The 27,122-nt window shown below is 39.0% G+C and overlaps 2 protein-coding genes across 4 annotated transcripts in view; one reads left to right on the top strand and one right to left on the bottom strand.

Annotated features, from left to right (window-relative positions):
* The window catches only part of LOC306772900 (transmembrane protein 87A-like), a 17,770-nt gene extending 8,133 nt beyond the window's left edge, over window positions 1-9,637 (bottom strand). For 2 of the 3 annotated variants that reach the window (XM_079262552.1, XM_079262554.1), the window contains exons 1-13: window positions 9,482-9,618; window positions 8,521-8,578; window positions 4,956-5,053; window positions 4,049-4,165; window positions 3,842-3,889; window positions 3,701-3,742; window positions 3,486-3,612; window positions 3,332-3,393; window positions 3,044-3,227; window positions 2,859-2,958; window positions 2,647-2,740; window positions 928-999; window positions 730-838 (exon numbers count right to left, since the gene is read on the bottom strand). In XM_079262552.1, coding sequence (XP_079118678.1) covers window positions 730-838; window positions 928-999; window positions 2,647-2,740; window positions 2,859-2,958; window positions 3,044-3,227; window positions 3,332-3,393; window positions 3,486-3,612; window positions 3,701-3,742; window positions 3,842-3,889; window positions 4,049-4,165; window positions 4,956-5,053; window positions 8,521-8,578; window positions 9,482-9,592 — 1,222 coding nt within the window. In that variant the 5' untranslated portion in view covers window positions 9,593-9,618. Of the gene's footprint in view, window positions 1-729; window positions 839-927; window positions 1,000-2,646; window positions 2,741-2,858; window positions 2,959-3,043; window positions 3,228-3,331; window positions 3,394-3,485; window positions 3,613-3,700; window positions 3,743-3,841; window positions 3,890-4,048; window positions 4,166-4,955; window positions 5,054-8,520; window positions 8,579-9,481 lie in introns of all 3 variants that reach the window. The other variant, XM_079262553.1, reaches the window with a different exon arrangement.
* A 1,753-nt stretch (window positions 9,638-11,390) lies between these two features.
* ganc (glucosidase, alpha; neutral C) lies at window positions 11,391-26,754 on the top strand. Its single transcript, XM_079261826.1, has 25 exons — window positions 11,391-11,533; window positions 11,911-11,973; window positions 12,053-12,155; window positions 12,226-12,353; window positions 12,665-12,841; window positions 12,950-12,953; window positions 13,041-13,110; window positions 15,010-15,106; window positions 15,218-15,401; window positions 15,513-15,657; window positions 15,736-15,971; window positions 16,050-16,176; window positions 16,559-16,638; window positions 16,736-16,879; window positions 19,515-19,611; window positions 19,709-19,810; window positions 20,012-20,186; window positions 20,609-20,677; window positions 20,851-20,915; window positions 20,992-21,068; window positions 21,154-21,228; window positions 21,651-21,764; window positions 22,834-22,946; window positions 23,098-23,201; window positions 26,050-26,754. The coding sequence occupies exons 1-25, from the start codon at window positions 11,505-11,507 to the stop codon at window positions 26,157-26,159; spliced, it is 2,688 nt and encodes an 895-aa protein (XP_079117952.1). The 5' UTR covers window positions 11,391-11,504; the 3' UTR covers window positions 26,160-26,754.
* The last annotated feature ends 368 nt before the right edge of the window (window positions 26,755-27,122 follow it).

The following is a 27,122-nucleotide window of genomic DNA, read 5'->3' as shown; positions in this document are numbered from 1 at the left end:
AAATTGACTAAAGTAATAATAAATAAAAATTTGATGAAAATCATGACATTATTTTCTAATTCTGGTTCAATAGAAATATTTATTTTAAAAGCAAACAAATAAGATAATTTATTACATATTCCATCACTCATAAAGTAATATTTAGTTGAAGAATCCTTTAATGTTTCCGCTCCAGTCAGGTGTTTTCTGTTCCTCCCAGTCAGACTTCTGCACCTGTTGACAGGTATTTTGTCCCACTGTTCAACAGAAAAGTCTCTCATTTGTCCAGGACCAGTTTGTTTTCTTTCTTCAACTCAATTAAACGAAAAAACAGTGTCTTATATTACTAAATTATATTTTTGCAAATTTTTAGTTATTGTTCCTTTTTTAGGTCTACAGTTATTTGAGGGACTGTTGTAAATTCAGCCTTTTCTTTAATGAAAGGATATCAATCAATCAATCAAACTTTATTTATGAAGCGCTTTTCCAACATAAAATGTGACTCAAAGCGCTTTACAGTTTAAAATCAGACATAAAGGAAACACACAGACAGACACAATATATAAAAAGATACCTTCAACCCCCCTTTTTAGATACATCTAAATGAGAGAGGTGAGAGCAGACGGACCAGTCGTGGAAACCCTATCCGAGGATCTGTTTGCACTGGGGCAGCACATTTGCAGTAATGCAGAGGTATGAATACATATGAGCACAAGTGTACGCGTTAAGCTTTTTTTCAGCGTAACTCACCGACAACAGAGAAGATGAGGGTGTTGGTGAAGTGCTTATATAAAGAAAGCTTCACCACATTTCTACGAAGCTTCAGGAGACGAGTGGTTTGTGACAGGCTGATGAAAATGTAGACAGTAATTAAGGAAAAGAAACAAACACAACATACAGAAACTGAATCCTTGTGTGGACCGGAGTAGTTCTCTGAATAAAGGATATCCACCACATGACACAGGAGTCGATAAGGGAGAGGCTGAGATTAGCCACAAGGGCGACTGTCCCATAGAAACCCTGCAGAAAGAAGACAACAGTCAGATTTCATTACAAGATTAATCTAGAAGCTCGAGGACAGCAGGAAGAGTGGCAGGGAGAAGGAGATCTTCATGATAAGGGAGCTTAAACTACATTTTTAAACATTAAATAACCCATTTCTCTTACAGTCTCTTATGGCTTGTTTGCACAGACTTTGTTAAAGGTACTGCAGCGTCTCCGGACCCTCAGCACTCATCAAGCAGAGATAATGCTTTAATGTCCCCTGCAGCTTAACGTCAGCCCGAACAGTGAAGCACGAGTTTCACCCTCAAGTGATTCTAAAGCCAAAAATAAACTTGCTTTGGAATACGCCTTTGTTTGTTTAGGATTACTTAATGACGTGTCATGTTTGCTCAGAGAGGAGGTTGTTCCAGTCCTTAGAAATGAAAGCTACATGTAGCACACACCGTGCAACATGGAGACAGTGACGGGGTAAAAATGAGGTTTTTGGGTGCACCATGCGGCTCACTGGGCAGCAGGGACGTCGGACTCTGCATCAGGATGAGCACAGAGGGGACCACATCAAAAACTCAACATGATCGCAGACGGTGGCTTCTAGAGTTGTAGACATAAGATGGCATCTACTGACAATAAAGGACAATTTATTAAGATAGTTTTTTATCAAGTTTTCATTCTAAAATATGACCCAGAATGGCATAAAAAGTTATTATAAAATGAATTCTACAAGTAATGTTAACTAATATTCTTCATTGTGACAACCTGGTGTAAAATGTGTCCCAAATCACCAGAGCGATGATGCGCTGCGGCAACCCTGAATGAACCCAGGATGAATAAAGTATCTTTGATTGATTGGTTCGTTATTTAAGTATTAACCATTTCATGTTGACACACAAATGCTTTTATTAAGCATGACTGGTTGAGACCTGCTTGGTTGTTTTAGCTTTTTTTTTTTGATTGCACGATTTGGCAGATTAAAAAACAGAAAAAACATCTGAACAGGAAAATGATCAAACTACTGTATGTCCACTACTAGTTTGAACATTAAATCTGATGTGTGTGTGTCCAAACTTTTGACTGGAAGTGTGTGAGTCGTGACTAAATGACTGGATAACACAGCTCAGCTGGACATAAACCTGTTTGGCTTCCCATAATTTCTGGTCTCGAACAGCTCGTCAGATTGTACATCTAACTGTTGCCGTCATGTTCTGCACATTCTGCAAGTCTGGAGGATGTGTACGCTGCAAAAAACTGAAGTCTAAGTAAGATTAAAAATCTCAAATTGAGTACACATGTGCTTATTTTTTTTAAAAAAGGTAAGATAATTCTTAGTTTTTATGCCAGAGAATTCCTTGTTTTAAGAGTATTTTTACTTGTTTTGGGAAGCCTCATTTTTGTATATTTTTTTTTCTTGTTTTTTAAGGGTGAGTTTTTGCAGTGTACCATGTGAGTTTATGTGCCCCCAAGTAGCCCCCACCCCCCATAAAACAGACAGAGCAGTGACCAGTATTAAGGTGAAAACAGAGTTCTTAACATGAGGTTAAAAGGCAAGTACATTATTAGTCAAAGTGGTTTAAATTCAGATTTTTTTTCAAGGTTTCTAAACCTGTTTAGTTTTATTTCACTAGAAGCATCTCCACAGATGTAATATAATAAATATTCACTTACACCTGTCACTCTCAGCACACCTTCCACTGAGGAGAAGATAAGGTAGAGAAGCCCAACAGCTACCAGACGATGCACTGTGGTACCCAGTCTGGGTCTACAGCAGAGGGAGGAATGTTAAACATGTTAAACTTACCAAGACCCCCCCCCCCCCCCCCCGACCGAGGTTAGATTTTAGTGAAAATTTCATCAAGTATCTGTCAGGGCTGTCGTACTTGACTATGCCGTAGCCAAGGCTGACAATTAGAACCAGGATTCGTGCCAGGGATCTTTTCAGTGCCGAAAGCAGTTCAGCAAAAATCACAGCACCCAGAACTGCAAAGAAAAAAATGAAAGATGGTTCCTGCAAGATGAACTGAAAGAAATATGGAGAAGAAGAAGAAGAAAGACCATAACAAACCGTAGTCTCCTTTGTAACGGATGTTCTGGTATTCTGAGTAGAAGACGGCTTTCTCCAGCATCCCGAGGATGATGACCGCACCAATCCAGAACTGGATCCGAAGCAGATCCCTCCAGTAACAAGCACACCAGAAGAGCCAGAGAGCCCCGAACAGGACGTACACGATACACATCACCATGAAGAACTGGGACGGGCAAGAGAAGCACACGTGTGTGTGTGTATGAAATATTAGATCTATATAATCTAATGCAGGTAAAACCAGCTAATCACAGAAATAATGATCCGTACCATCATCAGAGGCCAGTCTGCCGGGGAGGAGTAGTCATGTGGGCCTTTCATCTCCACTTTCACTGAGGAATAAATCAGAAAATAAACCCGTCACCTTCCGCCGACGTGGCAAAAGCCACTTTAAAACTCCTGAAACAAAGTGGTTGTTTCTCACTTGTAAAAGAAAAGAAGAGCTGCTCTGCCCCGATGTCTTCGTCCTCCATCCCACGAAGCATCGGCTGCACCTTCACTATGAAGAGATACGGGCTGTCCTCCCAAGCTGTGGCCACTGCTGCGATGTCCTGAAAACGATCACAAGACGATCGGCTTTTCCTACGACTTTCAACACCTCAGTATGTCGCATTTAAAAAACACTTATGAACATCTCACCGGTTTGTCAGGCCAAGTGAAACTCTGATTGGATGGGTCACTCTGAAAAGGAAAAAAAAAAGACAGTAAACATTAAAAGCCAACAAAAGCAGAGCAGACTTAAACTTTACAGATAAGGTCGGTATTCTGATCAACACTCACCTTTGGGCTGGACAGTGGCTGATAGGGGTTAAATTCTGCAAAATAAACCTATTAAAAAATAAAGATGTTAAAAACAGACTAAATTAATGACTTAAAATACTTAAATATCAGTCCACTACATAAGAAATTAACATTTTCAGATGATTTATGATGGATAAACAAAAGGTTTTTCTGTTGCATTGTAACGTCTTCGCCGCAGCTGCAGACCTTTGGTGAGAAGAGGGAGGAGCAGCTGTCAAAATACATGTAGCCTTGACTGTAGAAGCCACTCCAACCGTCTTTCAGCATGTGATCCATCCCAAACATGTTCATGGCTTTGTTGTCCTGCAGGGAATCACAAGGACATGTGTCTCACTCACAACCAGCTCAGAGTCAAGACAGAGATCAGGAATACTTTATTCATCCCCGATAGGAAGCGCAAGGTTCCAGTACAACCAGTTCAAGGTTTTACAAACAGACACGTAACAATAAACAAACACATTATAATACACAGATCACAGAACAGGTCAGGAAAGAAACAACATGAGGTAAACATGGGTTGGAGGAGGGAAAAAACAGGAGGTTCCTCTGTACCGCCCTTACAGATTCAACAACAACAAAAAAGACCCTTCAAAACAGAAGCAGCACATATTCAGACAGTCAGAGCATAAGGAAAACACATGGAAGGGCGTGGTCGGGGTGGCCAGTTCGCTCTGTGCCACCTGATGTAGTAAAACCTAACAAACTTTACTTTTCTCTCCAAACGTTTAGCATTATTCGTTTTTACCTCTTATGAAGTGAAACCATGTTAAGAATGGAACATATTCTACTTTATGTTTGTTAAATCTGCTTCTTTGTTCTTTCAGCTTCTTCCCCAGGTTGAGGAAAGGCGTGGCAAAGGGCCGAGGAGTATCTGGTTTGTCGAAACAGCGCATTTGTAATTGTGTGGGTCCGTTTTTCTCAGTTGATTTTGTTACGTTTTACTTTTGAGTCTCTTCATACTGTTTTATATGCCGGCTGGTTTATTTGTTCTTTTAGATTTTTATATTAATTTTTGTGTCAATGAAAATGGCTTTCTGTGCCTTTACTGCTTGGATCTTGGCAACCACACATCAACAAATCCCAGCAGACTCACCGGTGTGTTAAAGACCTCGTTGTAGCAGACGGACGAGCGCAGGTACCAGCTGATGTTGAGGGCCAGGCTTCGGTCACATAGTCCTGTGTCATTCTGGACTACAGGGAGAAGAAGGGGGGGGTATCAGTAAAATGGCTTTTCCTTCCCAAACAACCTTTATTGTTCCGTTCAGCATTTTTCACAACCATGCTGCATTGTGTCGGGGTTTACAATCAGCAGCTGTGGGAACGAACGGCCTCGTCTCTCTGCAGAGCAATAACTGGATTTCTCAAGTCATGACTGATGAATGCAAACCGAGGAAAAATATAAACAAATACCTTTTTTTTTGGACGACATGTACTGCATCTGCCTACAAACAGGTTCGTCTGAATGAAAATGACTTCTGTAACGGTGCACAGAGGACGTTCAGCTCAGCTGATGCCAACTCAATCCATCAAGTTATTTTCTCCTTTTATGGATCATTTACTTTATATTTTAATGAGCTTGACTAAAATAGACTAAAAATCTGTGCTTTTTGTTTTATGATCAATCATTCAAAACTGAAACAACCAATTTTATGTTTCTGTAACAAAGAACCAGATTTTCTGCACCTCTAAAACATATTCTTGTGATCAAACTATTATTATTCTTCTTTTCAAAAATTGAAAATCGTTCTTTTTTTTTTTTTTTTTTTAAATTACAGAAACCACATAAAAGTAAAAGTATTTGCAGCTTTTCTGGAGCAGTCAGGTGTGTTAACTGTTGCTCCTCTTCAGTGTGCGACGGGTTATAAAGGTCATTTCCAAATAATTCTCAGTTCATTAATCCACAGCAAGAAGAAGAATTCACAAATGAAAACATTCAACACAGCTGCTAATTTGGACAAAACAGTCGAGCCATGCACTGCTTCCAGAATCCGAGCCACATCTCAGACTTGACTGCAGGGCTACTCAGTTAGATATTCAGGTCGGCCAGATTTTCAAATAAAAATAATATGAGAGCCAGTAAATAAAGTAAGGGAAAATAAATCAGTAAAAATACATAAATAATAATAATAAAAAAGACACATTTACATTTTGAAAAATAAGTAGTTTCTTAATTTTTCTACTTTAAATTCAGTCCCACATGACGAGGGCAAATGCACAAAAATAAAATCATGAAAATTCCAGTCAGAACCTATTTTTCTCCTAACTTTTCACTTAAAAAGGTCATGTCAAACTAAACTTCTCGATGTGGCGCCTCCTCACATCATAATCTTTACACACCGCCACACACTCGTTGCATATTAAAACACATCGGTTTGGCGCTCGAATGTGATGGAAAAATGAACAAATACTAATCAGTCCAGGCGGGGTTAAATCTGCGGTTTTTGTTGTCAATTGAGCGTTTTGGGACATGAGGCTTGAGGTTTTGGTTTTTAAATGTCTAAATGGTCTGGCTCCTTCGGACCTTTCAGAGCTTCTGCACCGTCATCGTCCTGTCAGAGCTCTGAGATCCGAAGACCAGGTGCTCTTAGTGGTCCCTGGGACTCGACTTGTGACTCCAGGAGACAAAGCCTTTTCTATAGCAGCCCCCAAATTCTGGAATGATCTCCCTCTTTCTGAGGTCTGCTACAACTTTAAGTGGTTTCAAGTCTCTTTTAAAAACTCATCTTTTTAAATTAGTTTTTAACTCCGGAGACTACGAGGCCCTCTTATTTGTTTAGTCATGTATTGTCTATTTAACTGTTTTTATTCAAGCTTTTAATGTTGATTTATTTTACTAACCTGTACAGCACATTGTGGTTTGTGAGAGTGCTCTATAAATAAAGTTTTGACTTGATTTAGGTGTTAATAACTGCACATACCCCATGTTCTGCTGGTACAGTGTAGCTTTAGTTGCATTTGAACCAATGACAAATCTCCTTTAAAAATGATCCTTTGGACAGAAAAAGCACAGCACCATGTTGAGCTAAAACCAAACAACATATCAGCACAAACACAGCGCAACATCTTTCAAGCAAGGTGGTGGATGAGGGATGCTTTTTCAGGAAAAGCACCTGGAGACCAGTGGAGTTGACCATGAACTCCTCTGTACACCAAAAAACTCTAGTCAATGTGACGCCATCGGTCTGACAGCTACAGCTTGGTTGAGATTGGGTCATTGAACTGATTAATGATCCCAAACACACTAACAACATAGAAATAATCAAAGAGTTGCTGATTGTGTGTGGTAGAAGCTTAAGACAGCTGAGCTTAACTTAATACAGTGGTTTCCAAACTCTTTCAGCAGGCCCCCTTGTCATCCACGACGATAATGTCGACCCCCCCCCTCCTCCCGTCACATAAACCAAAGAAACATACTAAGAAATGTGTCTTTAGTTTTAGTGGCTGTATTGTAAGTAACTATAATTAAAACCGTGTCCGTATTGTCCTTCTTCTGCTCTAGTGTCAAACACTACTCCTACTTTAGATGAGGGGAGTTTTCTACGAGACGATGCTGCTTTAGTAAAACAACTTTGCTAAATATGATAGTTGGATAGTTTATTTCTAAAGTAACCTGCAGGCTTTTCTTTGTGTTCAGGATGAAAAGTCCACAAGTGGTGATGTAACTTGTTTGGCTTTGTACTTTAAATGATACTATTTTGCTCCATGCAAAAGACTATGGTCTCATTATTACCCACCATTGGTGATTATTATTACTGGTCAAACAGGGACAGATATGCTCCATCATAGTTTGCCTTTTTTTTTATTACCTGAAGTCTCTTTTGTTGATTTATCATCATTTACAATGATATCGTTACAAATTTATCCGGTGTAAAAACTCCTAAGTTTTACTTTGGCTTGCCCCCCCTGTGATTACGCTGGGCCCACCCTGGGGGGCCTGCCCCCCAGTTTGGGAACCACTGACTTAATACCATAAACCTCAATAAACTAAAGCAACATTGTTAAAAGACGGATAAGACGTTTCAGACCTGTAAGGACCAGATGATTTCTGATAAATAACATTTTAACAATAAAAAAAAGGTATAATATATTATATGACGGCTTGGCTGCGTGAGGAGCAATATGTTATCAAAGTCCTTTTTTATTAAAAATAACCGTACAATGCATATATATAAAACAATAATTCTAATGTCTTTCTATGAATTTCTAACCTACAGAACAGCAGACCTATCTGTTATATCTGGAGCCATTTAGAAACCGTAAACAAATAGCTGAGATTTTATCTCAGCAACGCCACTCCATCTGAAATCTTTTGTTAAACAGCAGAATTGTGCTGGTTTTACAGCAATTTTCCTCTGGTAAGAAGACAGACAGAGACTTTTTTTGTACCAAACAACTCGTGGTATTTACTGTTGCAAGATTATTTTACTCAAAACTGTTTTGTTTGACAAAACTTTGACAACCCTGACTGTCTTTGCTCATTCAGGTACTTGCTGAGCAGAATTAAATGAATATGGAAGCACAACAAGCAACATAATGAATCAGTTTAGAGGTATTTATTTGTAAATTATAGTTTTGTTGTCTGGTCCTGTGTCAATCTGCTTGGTTAAAAAATAAATAATATATCATACACTGCATGTTGTAGCTGTCAGACTACTTACACCTCATGAAGATGGTGGTATTGGCATATAGCGTCTTCCGAAACACGGCATCTTGTGTCTGAAACCAAAGAAAAAGGATCGAATCAGCCAGCTGGTGGATTAAGTTTATAATTCAATCCCATAGAAATGACTTAGTTGCCAAGAGCAGTACTCCTCTTGTTTCCCCTTACAGCAGTGTTTGTCAATCCAGGTCTTCAGGACTCCCTGCCCTGCATGTTTTATCCATGTTCCTCCTCCAAAACACCACATTAGACTTTCCTCAAGTTCTTTGCACCCTGTTTACGAGCTGTTTTTCCCTATTCAGGTGTGTTGAAGTTGGGTTACCGACAGAACAAGCAGGGCAAGGGGTCCTGAGGACCTGGGTTGAGAAACACTGCCTTAAAGCTCAAAAATAATAAAGATGGATCCACAAACACACACAGTAATAACATTATCTTCTTGCCTATATATGTCACATTAAATACATTAAACAAAAACCGAAAATGCCATGTGATTGCATTTCATCCACTATGTAGATTTTTGAGAAATACATCATTTGAAATTATCACTCTTCATTTACATGTCAAAACAATACAATTAGTTCAGTCTGATAAATAACACTTATCTAAACCACAATATAAAACACTTATAATGGCTAACTCTCCTTTTAGACACATATTTGCTATAAACACTTTAAATAAACCCTGAGAGATCACCTGCCTGTCCATTTAGACTCGATTTATGCTTTATAGAAAAGGTTAATATCACAATAAACGGACAGATTTATGTTCCTAAATCAAAGGGTTTTAAAGGAATATGCGGTACATTTCATTAGGCAACTAAAAGGTGAGCTGTCATTTGCATTCCTGACAGGTGAACAATACACTGGAGGAGATTGCTAGATGCTACGTAGCTACCACAGCTAACAGCTGCATAGCAAACTACAAAATAACCAGATATATGCTGAACATAAAACACTGACCGAGTTGATGTTCACGCTCCATACAGAGACTTCTGCCGCCTTGACGGGATGGAAAACTAATGCTAAAAGCAGAAGACATAGCCGATGTACCTGTGCATCTGGCATTTTCATTTGTGCGGTCAGCCACCACAGGTCAGCTGTACGTATCCGCCTCCAGTTCCGGGTGCCTCTAGCGGTAGTTCACTCTTTCACCACAAGAGGGCGGTATTAGATGAAATGAAATGAAAAATACTTTATCAATCCCCAAAGGGAAATTCAATATTGTAGTAGATAATAATTAATTTTAGGGGTTTTTGTTCCGGAGGCTGATGGCTGCTGGCAGGAATGATCTTCTGTATCTTTCAGTCTTACATCGGACCTGAAGAAGCCTCTCACTGAACACACTTTCATCACTGTTTCATCACTGTGTTGTGGAGAGGGTGTGAAGAATCCTCCATCATCTTCATCAGCTTGTGCAGCATTCTTCTTTGGACAATCAGCTCCAGCGGCTCCAGAGTTACTCCAAGCACAGAAGCAGCTTTCTGGATCAGTTTAAGTCTCTGGTTCATGAACATGATGATGATGATAATGATCCATGAACAGATAAAAGCTACAGTCTAATTATTTTATGAATGTACATATAAAACAAATATAATTTTGTTTTAAAACAGGAAGATTACTTAATGCTATTCTAGTTTGGTTTATGGAAAATTTTAACAGAACATTTAGAAACTGTAATTTGCAACTCAATTCAATGCAATTCAACTTTATTTCTATAGTGTCAAATCATGGCAATGCCATCTCAAGATGCTTTACAGGCAGAAAAAAAAAAATCACGATGAAAACCAATTCATAACAGCCTATATAAGGAAACCAACAGATTGAGTTGAGTCCAACTCAATCTCCCATCCTGAGCAAGCACACTGGCGACAGTGGGAAGGAAAAAACTCCCTTTTAACAGGAAGGCAACCTCCGGCAGAACCCGGCTCAGGACAGGCAGCCATCTGCCTCTGCTGTGTGGGGGGAAGAGGACAGAAAGACAACAGACAACAAGAACTGCTATGCCAAGGAGACCTGCTGAGACAGGAGACATACATGTTAATGATGCAACACTGTGAACACTGTCAACACCGAAACCTTGGGAGTGCGTAGAGTGCAGAGGGGGGATAAAAGAGAGAGATAAAGAGAAAGAAGCTGAATGTATCAGAAAATGTTCCTCAGCAGTCTAAACCTATAGCAGCATAACTAAGGGATGCTAACCATCCCTAACCATGCTAACCAGCCTAGGTGGGGAGGGTGTCTGCTTCCCTAACACTAACTGGGAGCTTATTCCATAAGAGAGGGGCCTGACAGCCAAAGGCTCTCCCGGCACTGTCTAAGATGCCAACTCCACAAAAGTGAACCCATAGATATCCATATAAGTGTATGTCATAAATCAAATTGTCAACCGAGCAGCTAACAAAGTTTATTGTAGGGTGCTGTTTTCTGCTCATTAGCAACTGGTTGACAACATAGAAATGTGCATTTTTAATGATTCAGGACAAATACAGATTTCTAAAATTTTGAATCAGAGACAGTAGTCCACATTTCTAAAGTCACCTGTTTAAAATAACTTGTTTAAATTTTAAAAATTTGATTTTGTTTCAATATTTCTCATTTTTTCAGCTTATATATTTGTCAAAATGAATGCTCGTTTCTAACAAGAATGTTTTTCTTTCTATTTGGCTCTATTTGTTTTTCCCTAAATAAAATAAAATAAAAATGACTTAAATTGTGTTACAAAAAAAGAAACTGAGAACGACATATTAAGGTGAATCTAAACCTAAAGTGAAAATTGACATTTTAGTTTATTTTAGAAGATTATTAATGTGAAAATCCCAACCGGAAGTGTTGTTGTTAGAAGCGGAAGTTTAATTTTAGCCACAGTAGCTCAGCATTTTACTGTCAAGAAGCGCCTTTTAGTTAAATAAAACAAATAAAGTCCTTGGTATTCACTGAGGAGGATTTACCGACTGTGAACGACAAGTGTTTTTACCTGTTTGAAATGGCAGAAAAGAGTCAGCATGTTGTTAGGTATAAACACGCCGTTTTACGCCGCTACAGCAGCGACAAGCTGACTTTGTTGACCTTTGACATTTCCCATTTAGACTGCAGGAAAAAAGCTCATGGTTGTTAGAAAAACAATGATTTAACTGTGTGCTACAAGGAACAACAGCTGCAAATTCAGAAAGGTGTACTGCTAATGAATGAAAGTTGTTTTGTTTTTTTTTATTAGGTGGGAAACTTTGTTTTGTTTCATAATGTTTGATTCGTCTTCAATAACAGTGAGCAAACTGTTTTAAGTAATTTACTTTGTATAATTATCTTATTTTTTAGGAGACTGGGTATGTGATGATGATGATTCTTATTATTATTATTTTACAATTGTTTACTATTTTCCACTTGTTTAGTGTTGTCCCTGATGATGAGGGGAAAGAAAAGTTCAAGAAAAGCGAAGATGTCGCCTTTTACAGGTATGGTGAGCCTTTTATTTTAATTTTGATTAGTAATTTATTATTTCTATATTAATAATAATTAAATGGATTGTTTTAGGCGACAGATAAGTGGTCCAAACCAGATGTACCGAGCCCTTTTGGACACCATGGTGCTGACTGAAAAGGGGGCACACTTTGAACTGTTGGATCCTGAAACTCAGGTTTGTGTTACTAAAAAGTCAAATGTGAGGCAACTTTGTGCCTTTACATAATATTTTCCTCTTTTCACAGACCAGGCTGATGCTTTCTTTGTCACCCTGCAAATCCAGCACTGTAAGGATATTGATAGATGAAATCCAGCCCGTTAAAGCACGCTACCGAGTCCCAGATGTGCTGACCAGAGAGTTGCAGTGTGAACAGTGAGTTTAAATCTTCTCCAACCTTTTTATGTCTAACACACAAAGCACTCATGCTTGTTTTGTGTTGCAGGCTGAAATAATTTCATCTTTAATGTTTAATATAAAAAGTATGTAAAGAAACAGAAAGCATCCACCCTTTACTGGCCCTACTCCATGTATTGAAATATACAGTATATAGTTTTTTTTTTTAATTCATCCAGATTCAGGCTGCTATTTTAACCCCCAAATACAACACTGTAGTGTAATTGTTGTCGCCACGTCTCCCTTTGTTTGAGGGTGGTTGATCCTCATCATCCCTCGTCCTCTGACAGGGTAAGAATGGAGAAACAGACCGAGGACTGTGCCATCCTGTCTTGGTCGTCAGGATATTACCAGGTCTGCGTGTGGCATCTCCCTTTTCGACTGGAGATCCTGTGTGAACATGAAGTGATGCTTATGTTCAACTCTAAAGGCAAACTGTGGTTTGACAGGTTGCAGAAACTCCCCAGGTGAGCTTCATAAGGAAGAGGCATACATGCAACAAAACCTAGAGAAACGTCTAATCATATCAAACTATGCTCCTTTTTTATTTTTCCTCTGGGCCTTGTCCATGATAGTGAGGTAAGGAAAATAACGACACAGATGAAAAAGTACCACATGCTTTATTAAGTCTGTAAATACTTTGTTCTTTTTCTGCTTGTGTCCTAGCCTCAAGAGGAGCAGGCAGGTTTATCATGGAAGGAGACATTTAGGAAGTTTGTGGATATCAAGGCTAATGGTTTGTGCTGCTGTTAAATCTTTTATCAGACAAACTGCCTATTTTGGTCTCATTTATCAAGATTAGAACATAAAGCACAAACACTTTCATCACTAACACTCCACCAAATAGTGGAAAAATTGTCAAATCTTAGCTTCAACTGTTAAAGGGGTGCTATGATGGTATTTGGAGTTTTCTGAGCTTTCTACAGTGTTACAGTGTTGAATCCTCATCAGACATGTGAACAGCACTGTTTTTTTTATCACCTAAACGCATGTTTGAGTTCCAGCACGCTCTCCGTTCGGTTTCCATGGCGACGAAAAACACGTGGTTTTAGAGAGTTTTTTCTACGTGGAAATCCTTGTGACGTCCCGGGGGATAAGGTTGGGTGATTGGTTACCTTCTACTGGTTAACAAGGGCATGTACAAATACATCAGGCGGGTGGAAAACGTGGGATAAAGTTATTTCCAACGATGGCTGGTGAGTTTACCAAAGAGAGACATCCTGCTGCATTCGTTGCTGTGGGTTGCTGTTTTCCACTTCGTTTTCAGGCTCTGATTCAGGTTCCAACATGTAGGGCTGTATGCTATGTGTTGACATTGTAGTTTGTTTTTTTATTGAGTTCATATGAGCCTAATCCTTCTGTTTATGAGATGTTACAATGACGGTGAAAGCAGGTGCGGTGCACGCTCCCGATGTAGTGCAGTGGCGGGAGGCGGGGCTTAATGCAGAAGAGTCTCAATCCACTCGTTTTGCCCGCAGGCTGATCTGACAGCCTACGGAGAGGGTCGGTCTGAAGTAAATAAAGCCATTTGTGACAATAACTCCATCAATCCCAGCCCTTCTGGTCTCAGAAATAAAAATAAATTAGCCTGAAATGCACATAATAGTTCCACTTTAAACGTATGCAGGTAGTTATTATATATAATAACATATCTTCAAAGGGAATACATAAGAGTATAATCAAGAAGACATTGTTAAAGATATCTCAATACACACAAACACTTTCCGTTGCCAATAATACTGAACTTTAGGAAGTTTCTGATTAAAATTGACTCATTCAAACCTATATTGAATAATGTCAACGACACTTTCCCAGTTCTTAAGAAAAATCATGTATAAAAACATGTTTTTATTATAACTAATAATTTAAACTTTAATGATCAGTGGTCAAGTTGAGGTCTTTATTCATTTTCAGTTAAAACTAAAATAGAAGGGCTGAAAATGTGTTATTTTTATTTAAGATGTAATAATATTTTGATTTTAGGAAAGAAGAATTATGAATACATTAAGGTAATAGAAATCATTCTGATTGTGATCAATTCAAAGAAGGCATCCTGTCCTTATAGATTACCTCTTATATGCATGTCCTCTGACAGTGGGACAGACATAAAGTGGGAAAAAGGACAACATCATAGAGAAATTAACAAAGTTTAACCTTTCTTTTCCCTCGAGGCCTATTTTTATACAATGGCTTTACAGCTTTTATCACTTCATTTTAACAGGCAGGCAGATGGCGCCCTGATCTAATGGCTAAATTGCTAATAAAAAGCAAGACTTCTTATAAGACTGTTGGGGAATGACTTGAAACAAACAACACGTAACATAATTTTAGATGATATTTTATAGCTGTGTTGTCTCCTGGTAACATGTTAAAGACTGATACCTATTTTAACTGCATCACAACGTCCCATTTTAGTACTATTTATTGGGCAAATAGAGGCATTTTGATTCAGTACACTTAACCAGTTTCAGTTCTTCCTGCAAATTATTTTCACCCTCACTTCATTCAGCTGCAAAGTACAGACAAGTATGCAATTCAGTAAATACCGGCCTAAATGTTTTGATAATAAATGATGAAAGTGTACGTCTCTACACATAAAAGGACAGAGTATATTTTAATAGTTGCACGTCTTCAGGTCCCAGCAGCATCGGAGCAGATCTCAGACTCCACGGGTTCAGCCACATTTACGGTCTACCAGAACACTCAGACAACCTGCAGCTCAGAGACACGAGGTACACACACTTTGTTTTACATTTTCACTAGAATTCAGCCAAGTGTTGCATTGGCTGTTCCGTGTTTCAGTCTCAGACGACCATCTTTTAAAAAGCGTTTTTCTCCCACAGCAATGACGAACCTTACCGGCTGTACAACTTAGACGTCTTTGCCTACGACTTGTACAGCCGCCTCGGCCTCTACGGATCCGTGCCACTCGTGGTGGCCCATAAACCAGACAGGACTCTTGGTGTGTTTTGGCTGAATGCATCTGAGACTTTTGTAAACATACAGTACTCTCCCTCTGATCATCAGGTACTGCTTCAGCGCAGAGTTTAAGTTTCATCTTCGAAAGAATAGTATAAGTGAGCCTTTGTAGACTGAGGAACCATTTCCAACCACGTTAAATCCTTCTACATTACTCAGGATGACCAGACCCCACCAGTAAAAAGGAGGCGGATGCAGCCTCAGACAGATGTCCACTGGTTGTCAGAGACTGGTGTCATTGACTGTATGGTTCTGCTGGGGCCCAGTCCGCATCAGCTTTTCACCCAGTACGCTCAGCTTACAGGTAAACATGCAGTCTGGAGAAAGTCAAATGAACATTTCAACAAACTCCGTCTAAACTTGCCTTTTCTCCTCGGTTCAGGGTACCAAGCCCTGCCTCCACTGTTCGCCCTCGGGTACCACCAGTGCCGCTGGAACTATGACAACGAAGCTGACGTGAAGGCAGTGGACGCGGGATTCGATCGCCACAATATTCCCTATGATGTTATCTGGCTGGACATCGAGCACACGGACGGGAAGCGGTACTTCACCTGGGACCCGGTTCTTTTTCCCGAACCGACCCGCCTGCTGCAGCATCTGGAGAAAAAGAGGAGGAAGGTCAGTTTCAGGGATCTGAATACGCAGCATTTACAGCATCTTCTTCTTCTCATTTCCTCTTTTTGTTTGATCCTTTAGATGGTCGTCATCAGTGATCCCCACATCAAGGCTGATCCTGATTGGTCTCTTTACTGTGAAGCCAGAGATGGAGGACATTTTGTTAAGGACCGAGAGGGACAGATATATCGCGGCGTATGCTGGCCTGGTAATCTTAGATTTATTATAAACAGTTTGATCGAGAAACTTCTTAAATCTCCACAAATGTTAGGAGCTTTATTAAATACAGCATTGCCTTTACTTTAAAGTGAAAACATCTTACAGCGAGGATGTCCAAAATCGGTCCTTGAGGGTCGCTGTCCTGCAGGTTTTCCATGTATCCCTGCTCCAACACACCTGGCTCACATTAAATGGATCCAACGGCCAATGATGTTCTGCATAATGACTGATTAGGTTGAGTCAGGTGTGTTGGAGCAGGGATACATGGAAAAGCTGCAGGATTGTGACCCTCAAGGACCAGAACTGGACACCTCTGTCTTGCAGGAAGCATTATTTTGTCATGCCGGTTCAGGTTTATATTTTTCTCACAGGGGAGTCCTCTTACCTCGACTTCAGCAGTCCAGTGACCCGAGCATGGTACTCCAGATGCTTCAGCTTAGATAAATACAAGGTGAGGTTAAAAAAACCCCCAACATAATAACATTAACAACTCAATTTTCACTAACTATCTACTCGCTGACTTGTCTGAATGTTGATGTCTGATGCAGGGATCAACGCCATCACTGTTTGTGTGGAATGATATGAACGAGCCGTCTGTTTTCGATGGACCTGAGCAGACTATGCCTAAAGACGCAGTGCATTATGGGGGCTGGGAGCATCGGGATTTGCACAACCTCTACGGCTTTTACCAGGTTAGCAATCTCCTTTGATTCAAGTCCGAACCCAAAGTTTGAACGGTGCTCCTTCTCTGAAAGCTTCATCAATCCGTTGTCTTATATAAGTCACTGGCTCCTGAATTTAAGGTGGCCTTGTTATGCACATTTCATCCTAAATTATTTTGATATGTGTGTCCACAAGGAGCAAGAATTAGTCAAGCGTTTTTCACAAGCGGCAACCTCTGGCGGTTAAAAGTGAAGCCTGTGCAGAAGTGCATAAAACTGCAGTTCCCCCTTCATCCACTAGGGGCTGCAAAACAGAGCAAATCCCCATCGACTCCCATGTTAAAAAGACCAACTTCACAGCAGAAATAAACATGTTTACAGCCTGATTCAAAAATCCATTTTCGGTTTAATAGGTCAGGTTTACCTTCATGACAACTGTGGGGGGAGTGAATTTTTTTCTAACTCGTCCGTTTAGAAGTAATTTATTCTCAAAATTCAGCATAATTAGGGGCGTGTCCTTTTGATTGACAGGTACCCGCTATCCCACTTTAAGTCAGAAGAACGTAGAACAACCGCGGTTTTTAGCCGGTTAACAACGTGACTTAGCTTTAGCCCGCTTACCTTCGTTAGCTGGTTAGCTCCTGTTATCTCCGGGTTAGCTCGGTTAGCTCTTAGCTACAGAAAGCTCGGAGTTCGCTCGATGTCAATCATCCACCATGACGCACAGCCCCCCTCTCAGCTCCACCTCTTTGCCCATATTTGTATTTTACTAGTGAGACGGCGCGCATGCCCCTGCCAAGATGGTGATGGTAGAAACCGCCCACCGAGCCTAAATTCAGCTCTTCAGAAACCTACGGGTGATGTCACAGAGGCTCCGTCCATCTCTTTATATACAGTCTAGGGTTTTCCACAAACCCCTTTATTTATGTCACATTGAACCTCACTGCAGGCCCTCAGATCTCTGCCAGAACCAAGCACAAAGAGAATCCAGGCGCCTCTGATTGGTCGACTCTCAGGAGTAGTAGTCAGGAGCGCGTACATCAGCTGTTTTTGTCATAGAAACAGCAGAAGAACTCAATAATATACTTTAGTAATATAAGACACTGTTTTTTCATTTAATTGAGTTGAAAGAAAGAAAGAAAGAAAGAAAGAAAGAAAGAAAGAACAAACAAACAAATGGGTCCTGGACAAATGAGAGACTTTCCTGTTGAACAGTGGGACAAAATACCTGTCAACAGGTGCAGAAGTCTGACTGAGAGGAACAGAAAACACCTGACTGGAGCGGAAACATTAAAGGATTCTTCAACTAAATAGTAGTTTATGACTGATGGAATATGTAATAAATTATCTTATTTGTTTTTTTAAAAAAAAAAAAAATTTCTATTGAACCAAAATTAGAAAATAATGTAATGATTTTTGTAAAATATTTATTTATTATTACTTTAGTCAATTTCAGCTAATTTTACAGGCAGCTGTTTTTTTCCTTCCTTAATGAAAGGCTATGAATAAATATGAGCACACCTGTATCTACTGGGTCATGAAACTTACAAAGCATGTTAAGATGAATAATGTTATTTACAGCACAGTATTTCTCTAATACCATATTTTCAACAAAATGCAATGCAGTCATTTCTGTCTAGAGTCTTGATAGCCAACTTTCTGGTCATCATTATAGATGTTACCTACTGGTAGCATTCAGGTAAAGTAAGTGTTGGTAATTCCTTTAGTTTGACCGTTTCCCACACACTAACTATCAAAATAAAACTGGCAATGTGTTTTGGTTAATTGGGTTTTACTTTACCAGCTTTTGTCTCAGGATGGGTCCTTTATTGCAGGAACAGAACCTCCTTTCAGGCCAAACGCCTGGTTGCAAATCCCCTGTAATACTGGCCCTGTTTATCCAGCAGTCTTCAGTGAAATGGTCACAAATAAAAACATTGCAATTCTGTTGCTGTTTCCCTCACAGTTGACGTGTTAGCATCGAAAACCTCCCGGTGTCCACCAAAGTTTTAGCCTCTTCCGTCATACTCTGAGCAGTGAAGGTGGATGTGGTTTTCTTCTCGTGTGTGTGCACAACCTGGAAAAGATAGCCAATCACATCGTCCGTCCGTCCCCCCAGGATGTCACTAAAACGTCAAAGTAGAAAATAGTCTCTAGGAACTTAAATTTTCAGTGTCATGGAAACCAAATGTAGAGACGTGTTGTAAAACTTAAACATGCGTTGAACAAAAAAACCGTTGCCGCTCACTTTTCTGATGAGTATTTAACACTGTAACACTTTAGGAAGTAAAAAAAGCCAAAATAGCATAAAATCAGAGCTTGAAATACTAGCAAACATTTCATTGATATATTGTGATCGAAGTCATGGTTCAGACCTTGATCATTTCCATGTCTTCTGTGTTCAGTCTCTTCTTCACCTTTTTGTTTTATTTTTTTATTTTTTTATGTGTCTTGTCCAGCATTTAAGCAGCAGAATGATGGTCTGGATTCTGTGTTCTGCTGAGCAAATTTACTTTGCCAAGGGAAGCTTCACAGATATAATGAACCCCTTGACTTTCTGAATTCTTATTTTATTTCTATATTTATTTTGCATTATTGTTTGCATTGTAGAGTTTGTCTCTTCTTCACCTTTCACTGCTGTACAGTTAAATCTTTTATTTCACAGCACATGGCCACAGTGGACGGTCTGATAACCCGCTCAGGGGGCTTAGAGAGGCCGTTTGTCCTTACCCGCTCTTTCTTTGCTGGGTCACAGCGACTCGGTGAGCATATAAAAAAATGTTAAGACTATGTCTGAATTTCATGTGCAGATCTTTTTATTTAGCTGTTTGTTGCTTCTGACTGTGTTTGGGATTAAAGGAGCCGTGTGGACGGGCGACAATGTAGCCAGCTGGGAGTATCTGAAGATATCAATTCCAATGATTTTGTCTTTGAGCTTGGCAGGTATTGCATTTTGTGGAGGTAAGCATGTTACTGTAGGTTTTGAATTTATTGCATTTTTAATCACAGCTATTTTATTTTTCTGCAGCTGATTTACCATCGAAACATGATTTATATGAAAGTAACGAGCCAGGCTGATTCACATCTGCTCTGATGAATTTCTTATTATTTCTGCTGCACAACACTAAATACATCTTGTATTCTCCGTTCTTGGCGTTCCAGCTGATGTCGGCGGGTTTGTTCAGGATCCAGAGCCAGAGTTGTTGGTGCGTTGGTACCAGGCAGCTGCCCTGCAGCCATTTTTCCGAGGCCACTCTGCAAAGGAGACAAAGCGACGGGAGCCCTGGCTTTTTGGGGAAGAAGTCACTGTGGCAATCCGAACTGTAATCCAGCAAAGGTACTATCACAGAGACATATGACAGGGTTATTTACTCATCATACTAATTACTCATCTTACTTACTTGTAACCCTTACTTACATAGTTATAGTTCCACACTGAGTAAACTAGAATTAATAAAACACTCTTACAAGATAAACATGTTTTAATTAAAGATAAAGGAATGAGTAGAGACCAGAGGGTAACTTTTTAAATATGACATATATTATCAGTTTGTCTCTCTGTGTTGACCCTGTGATGGACTGGTGACCTGTCCAGGTGGGCCTGCCTCTCTCTCAGTGACTGCTGGGTTACACTCCAGCTTCCCATGACCTTGAATTGGACTAAGTGGTTGAGAGAATGATTGAGTGACATTTCTTTTCCACTTGAACCTGCAAATAAAAACTGTTTTAAGTGAACAGACTTCTTTTTTCTGTCCTCAGGTACAGTTTGTTGCCGTATTGGTACACCCTTTTCCACTATGCCCACACCTCTGGCCTGCCTCCAGTCAGGTTAGTGTCGCTGCCCTCTGCTGTTCAGAAGCAGAGGGCAGTTTTACTCAGCCTCAGTACACTCTGGACACTGAACTTTTTTAACACCTGGAAGTCGATTTGCATTTGATAAGATAATATACCAGAAAACTAGCTGTTTGGTAACTCATGGAGGAACTTGTTTTCTTCTACAGACCTCTGTGGGTGGAATTCCCACGAGAACTGAGCACCTTCACTGTGGACAACCAGTACATGATTGGTGATTAATGCTCTGTTTTTGCTTTAACATACATTATGAGTCATTATGATGATGAGCTGTGTTTTATTTCATGCAGGAGGGGCATTGTTGGCCTGTCCTGTTATAGAACCAGGTGCTCAAGAAGTCAAAGTCTTGCTCCCCGGATCCACAGAGGTGAATAAACCACCAGGTAGTTCACTTTAAACTCTAACTTATTCCTGTAACTCAGACTGAGGTTATTTAAATGTTTCTGTTTTAGATTTGGTATGACATCTGTTCTGCAAAGGCATACAAAGGAGGGAGGACTATGAGTCTTCCCGTAACCCTGGAAACTGTAAGCGTTTCTTTACAGTCTGGCATATGCAGGACTGACAGTCCTTTTTCCATCCATCCATCCATCCATCCATCCATCCGTCCATCCATCCGTCCATCCATTTATTTTCTATTTTACCAATTTCTTTACTGTTTGTTCCAATTAAAAGTTGCTAAGAATCTGAAATCTATCCCAGCAATATTTTGGCGAGAGGCAGGGACAGGGACCATCATACTGTTTTTTATTGTTCTTGATATAAAAATGGCCCTTTGATGGACTAGCGACCTACCCTGCCTCTCACCCAATGATTGCTGGGATTGGCTCCAGCTTCCCCGTGACCCTTAACTAAGTGGTTAAGAAAACGGATGGCTGAATGAACAAAAAAACCTACAGAATCCAGACTGTAAGTCACTTTTAATGAAGCTATTGGTGTGTTTGGAAAGGTTCCAGTGTTCCAGCGTGGAGGCTCAGTGGTCTGTAGATCCACAGGGAGGGGCACCTGCACAGCTGAATACCACAAACTGCCTCTTGCCATCACCGTCGCCCTAAACTGCCAGGTAACAACAGAAAGATGCTGTAAATGTCTTTGGGAATCAGGACAAATACACATGCAATTTTCTGTCCATTTCATGTTGTTTAACAACACATAATGTATGAAAGATTGATAGATATTTATCATATTTATAATTGTGTTTTATTTGACTTTTATTGAGCCATACAAGTTGATATGAATATGTTACCTATTAACTACGGAAACCAAGTTTCCTCAGAAAAAACAGCACAAAGAAGCAGTGCACATGATCAAAAAACACAATTTAAACCATCCATACACAATAAAATCTTCATAAGAAAATACCACTGAGCAAGAACGTTGCTTGGTGTGTTTATGTGTGCTTATAATAATGCCCTAGAAAATAAATCTGTCCACTTTCAAAGTTTCTTGTGTAGCTCACAAACATTATACCAGATGATAATAAATTAATCAATGAATCAATAAACTTTGTCATTGCACAAGTGCAACGAAAGTGACGTAAACGGCTCTCGTGTTAAAATGATTAAATAAATAATTAAAAACACATAAATAAATAAGACACATTAATACAATACTATAAAAAGCAAGCACTATTTATAAGATAGGATAATGCTAAAAAAAAATATGAGAAAGCAACATTTTTTCCCAGACTTTAAAACTAAATGTGTTCTCTGTATAATGTATGACAACACTAAAGCAATTTTCTGAATTTAGCTGATTTTTTTCTTTTGTTTTACTTTTAATTATCAGATGCACAATGAAGTTGGGCTTTTTTATTAAATTACTCAAATAAAAAAAAGATTGATAATTGAAAAAACAACCTAAAAAATTAATGGAAATAATGTGTTTTTTTTTTGTTGTTTTTTTTTAACTCAGATTAAAAAAGCCTCTGTGTAATTTCTGAGTTTTTAGTGTGGTTTCTCTATTTTTAATGGCAAATTGCTTTAAATTTCCCTTGCAGGCAAACTAACACTTCATTATATGGCTGATAAACAGCCAAATACGACAAGGTGTGGCAATATTTTTATGTTCAGACTTGTGATATTAATATCCCTCTCGGTGGCAGCGCTGACTGCAGTCTCCTCTATGTGCAGGGCAGTGCTGATGGTGAGTTGTACCTGGATGACGGCCACTCTTTCAGCTACCGTGACAGAAAGGCCTTCTGCCTGCGCAGCTTCAGCATGCTGTCAGGCCGTCTGCTCTGTCGGTGAGTCACACTCACACCTCCTTTGGAGCCCTCCAGTTTTAGACCCCGTGTGAAAAAGTACATGAGGCATGTTAATTATCAAGTTCGGTCAACGTTGAGTAATTGGTGTGTATCTAAACTCACACATGGTGATTTGATGTGCTTCTCTCAGTCCTGCCAACAAAGATGGAACATTTGGCTGTGAGACTGCCATACAGTCAGTAACCATCATGGGGTTGAAGAGCAAACCATCCACTGTCAGCGTGCACGTGTCAGGTGAGGAGCTCTGGCATCGTGAAGCTTATGTTTTGAGAGATTTTGCATCATGAATGCAGGAAATACTACTTTGTTTTTTTTAAAAATTTAATTCCAACTTAATGACTTTAAACAATACACACTTTATCTTTAAAATATTTTATCATTGTGAACAGTGTGATTCATATTCTCCCAACTATTTATTTGCTTATGTTTTTCTTTTTTAATTCTGAGTGATTTAGGTCCTTAAAAAAAAAACTACTTTTATTCTCAATTGGTTTCACACAAACCTCCCAAGCACTGGTGTCCACCAGGGAAATGTTTTGGGCCCACTCCTTGTCATCATCATCCTCCTTCCCCTCTATAATAGTTTCCATAAATATAATATTTACTATATGCAGATAAGGCATTTTTCTGTCTGCCACTGAACCTATGAATTCCATACTCTCACTTCTTGAACTGAAATCATGGTTCTCATCAAATTTATTTCAACTTAATATAAGTAAAACTAAGTTTGTCTTTGCAGGAAGTAAATATACACTATTAAAAACTGTTTGCAACTATTCTCTTCCCCCCTCTCCTCAGGTTAAGAGTCGAGGTGTCATCCTCGACAGCACACACTCTTTCCAATCTCACATCTATTATTTTACTTGGTTTTAAATTAATCTATCTACCTAATATTAACCTTCACCCCTCCCTTAGCCCTACACCACCGCCATCCTTATCCACATCTCTGTTACTTTCCAGGTGGATCAATGTTACTGCCGCTTGTTTGGTCTTACTCAAAACATCCCCATGTAAACCTCAGGTTGTCCGGCTCTCAGCTGTTCTGCTCTATGGCTCTGGAGCGCCTTAACACCCAGTGACAAATGTCACCTCTCATAATTTAATTTAATTTAATTTAATTTAATTTAATTTAATTTAATTTAATTTAATTTAATTTAATTTAATTTAATTTAATATTATTATATTATTTAATATATTATATTATATTATATTATATCATATGATTTAATTTTTGTTTTATTTTAATTTTAAATTTGTTATTATTTGAATTTATTTTATTTTACTTTTGGTCAACAGAGAAACAGTAGCTTGATGCATGAAGCGGTGGGACTATAGATTTCAGCCATGTCTGTTGGCTGTTGGTCCAGATCAAAGCATCACATTGCTGAGGCATGAAGTCCAACACATCAAATCCAATAAAACTTCATTTATAAAACGCTTTTCATCGCAACACACATGCCTTATATCATAAAGATTGTGCTTATTAAGGTAAAACAGGCCTTCTCACACCAAAGTAAACAACACTCAGTATTGTCTCTCTCACATGCAGTCACACAGGCATGCAGAAAACGGGGCAGATGAACCCCACCCCCATCCATTCTACACAAACACGAACGCCCTCATTTCTGTCTCTTTTAACATACTAAAAGTAATAAACATCCCGATTGACGCTTTTGGGAGGAAACAATGCCGTTGGGATCCGATCACACCGGAGTCCGCCCCCGCAGCCACCCAGAGTCCACATCACAGCAGAATTTTTTTTTAATGACTTTTTATTTTTCAGAGTGCTCTCAGCATGATTTTTAATAAAGGTTTTGATCCAAAGAAGATGTCCAGAGATGCAGTTCTCATCTCACACCAATGCAGAGATAATGATCTACGCTTTAATTTACTGGAGAATTAACTATTATAATGCTCTTCTCTCTGGTGGAATATAAATCCGCGACGGCTTTAGCAAAACTCAGCTGCTCTCGTGCTCATGAAGACCAAAAGAGGAGCTTATATGAACCAATTTTAATTATAAGTTTTTGAGGCTCTAAATGGCTTTAATCCTAATTGTTTATCTGACTTGGTTTTAGTCTATAACTCTTCCAGAGCCCCCAGGTGCTCAGTGGCTGATTTAATTTATTTTTGTTCCTAAAGTTGAGACCAGGCTTTATGGAGAAACATCACTTATTTATTATGGACCACTTTTACAGAAACGCCTTGCTGGAAAGCTGATGGGCAGCTGAGAGTTTTGACACGTTTAAATGAAAACTTAAGCCTCAGCTTTTTTGTAAAACTTTGAATTTAGTGATATTTTAGTCATACATGGCAATATTTACTGTTAGTGAGAGTTTGTCTGGCCTTGATTCTTGGTTGATTCTTGTAGCTTTGGTACTTGAAAAATGGTCAACACATGTGGGCAACTGAGGGGAACATTTCCATCCCCATTCAACATTTATTTATGTATTTTATTATATTTATTCATTTTATTTATTTTTTGTTTTATTCGAGCTATCCAAAGTGTATCCTGCCACTCGCCCAATGATTGCTGGGATAGGCTCCAGCTTCCCGCGACACAGACCTGGTTAAGAAAATGGATGGATGGATTGATCTGTTTTTTTTGTTTTGTGCTTTCTTTCAAAGAGAGTAAAAACTTTTTTATTTCTTTTTATTTCAACTGAGATATTAATCCGCTTTGACAAAAAAAGCATATTTAAAACTTAAAATAAATCCTATTATAGATTTTTTTTTGGCCCATACGGTGTAGATCGTCATGACAACACAGTTGCCTTTACACACATAAAGTTAATACATTACAATTAAATGAGTTTTTAGCCCAACATGATAGCAAATATTTGGACACTAGGCTTTTTTTCACATTTAATTATTGGCATTTAGGCGTCATTAACATGCAACTGTTTTTTTTCCAGACAGAAGCAGCTCAGCTTTACATCAGTTTGTCATTACATAATATTTTACTGTCAGCCTGATAGAAAAGAAAAACAAAAATCTTAGAAATAGATCAGTTTATTTCCTGATCTCTGAAATTGATCTTAATCCAAGGCTAAAGATAAGATTCTTTTCTTTTTCTCACCAGGTGCTGAAGACATCTCTGCTTCGTTTCAGTACAACGAAGCCTGCCGCACGCTGACTGTGAACAGCCTGAACCTCAGCACCCTGATGGACTGGGAGATTCTCATCAGCTGATGGTGGATACAGCAGCAACTGGTTTCCTTTTTGTCCAGACTTCTTATTTATATGAAGACAATATTCAGGAACACAATAGCAGCTGGTTTGGAGAGTTTAAAAGAACAAAACCTGACTGAATAATTTGATAATTGAAGATTTTATTCATTGTCGTCAACATGCTGTCATCTGTGGCGAATCCGAGACGTTTTGTAATTCTGTAACTACTGTACCAGTTTTTATCTTCAGTCTTAACCTGAATCACTTTTTAGTTTCTTTTCAGTATTGAACTGAATTCTAATCTATAAATACAATAATCCAGCAACACTTTAAGCTTCGAGTATGAAAGACTAAAATGTGATTATGAAGTGACAAAGCTTAAAACTAAAACTCAGTGAATAGATGGCTTCTAATGTCCCTCTTAATTATATATTTTCTTTTTTTTTTCTCTTTGTCCGGTGTTGTCGATGTAAACTAAAAGAAAGCCCACAATTTTTTGAACAGTATTGTTTTGTGTTGGGGTTTTGCTCCTCTTCACCCAGATATTTGCTTACTTAAGAGTAACACAAAAAATACAAGAGATGCTTGAATAGGGAAAATTTTATTATTAGACAAATGATAACCACATCCAAGTCAAGAAAGAAGAAGAACGTAACGTACAACGTAGTAAAACTCAAGAAACCAGCTAGTTTTAGGTCCTTAAAAACAACATGCACGGCATTTATATCTTTATGTATGTGTCAGTCTGCAGGGGGATATTTTCTGTCTAACAAATTCCAAAACACTGGATTGAGTTTGTAGTTTTCCCACCAGAGCTAAAAATGGACGATGCACCTCTTCACTCTTGCTAGCATTAGCTTGCTGTGGTTATGCTGAGACTGCTCAATGCTGAGCTCCATTGAGAATAGGTTTAAATGGCTTGAATGCCTTCTGCTGAGGCAGGGCATCTACCGACCACTCTTTACATGCCCTCTGGCGCGGCCC

Source organism: Telmatherina bonti, assembly GCF_933228915.1.
Source record: "Telmatherina bonti genome assembly, chromosome: 22".
Lineage (NCBI taxonomy): Eukaryota > Metazoa > Chordata > Actinopteri > Atheriniformes > Telmatherinidae > Telmatherina > Telmatherina bonti.
This window is presented reverse-complemented; position numbering and strand designations above follow the sequence as displayed.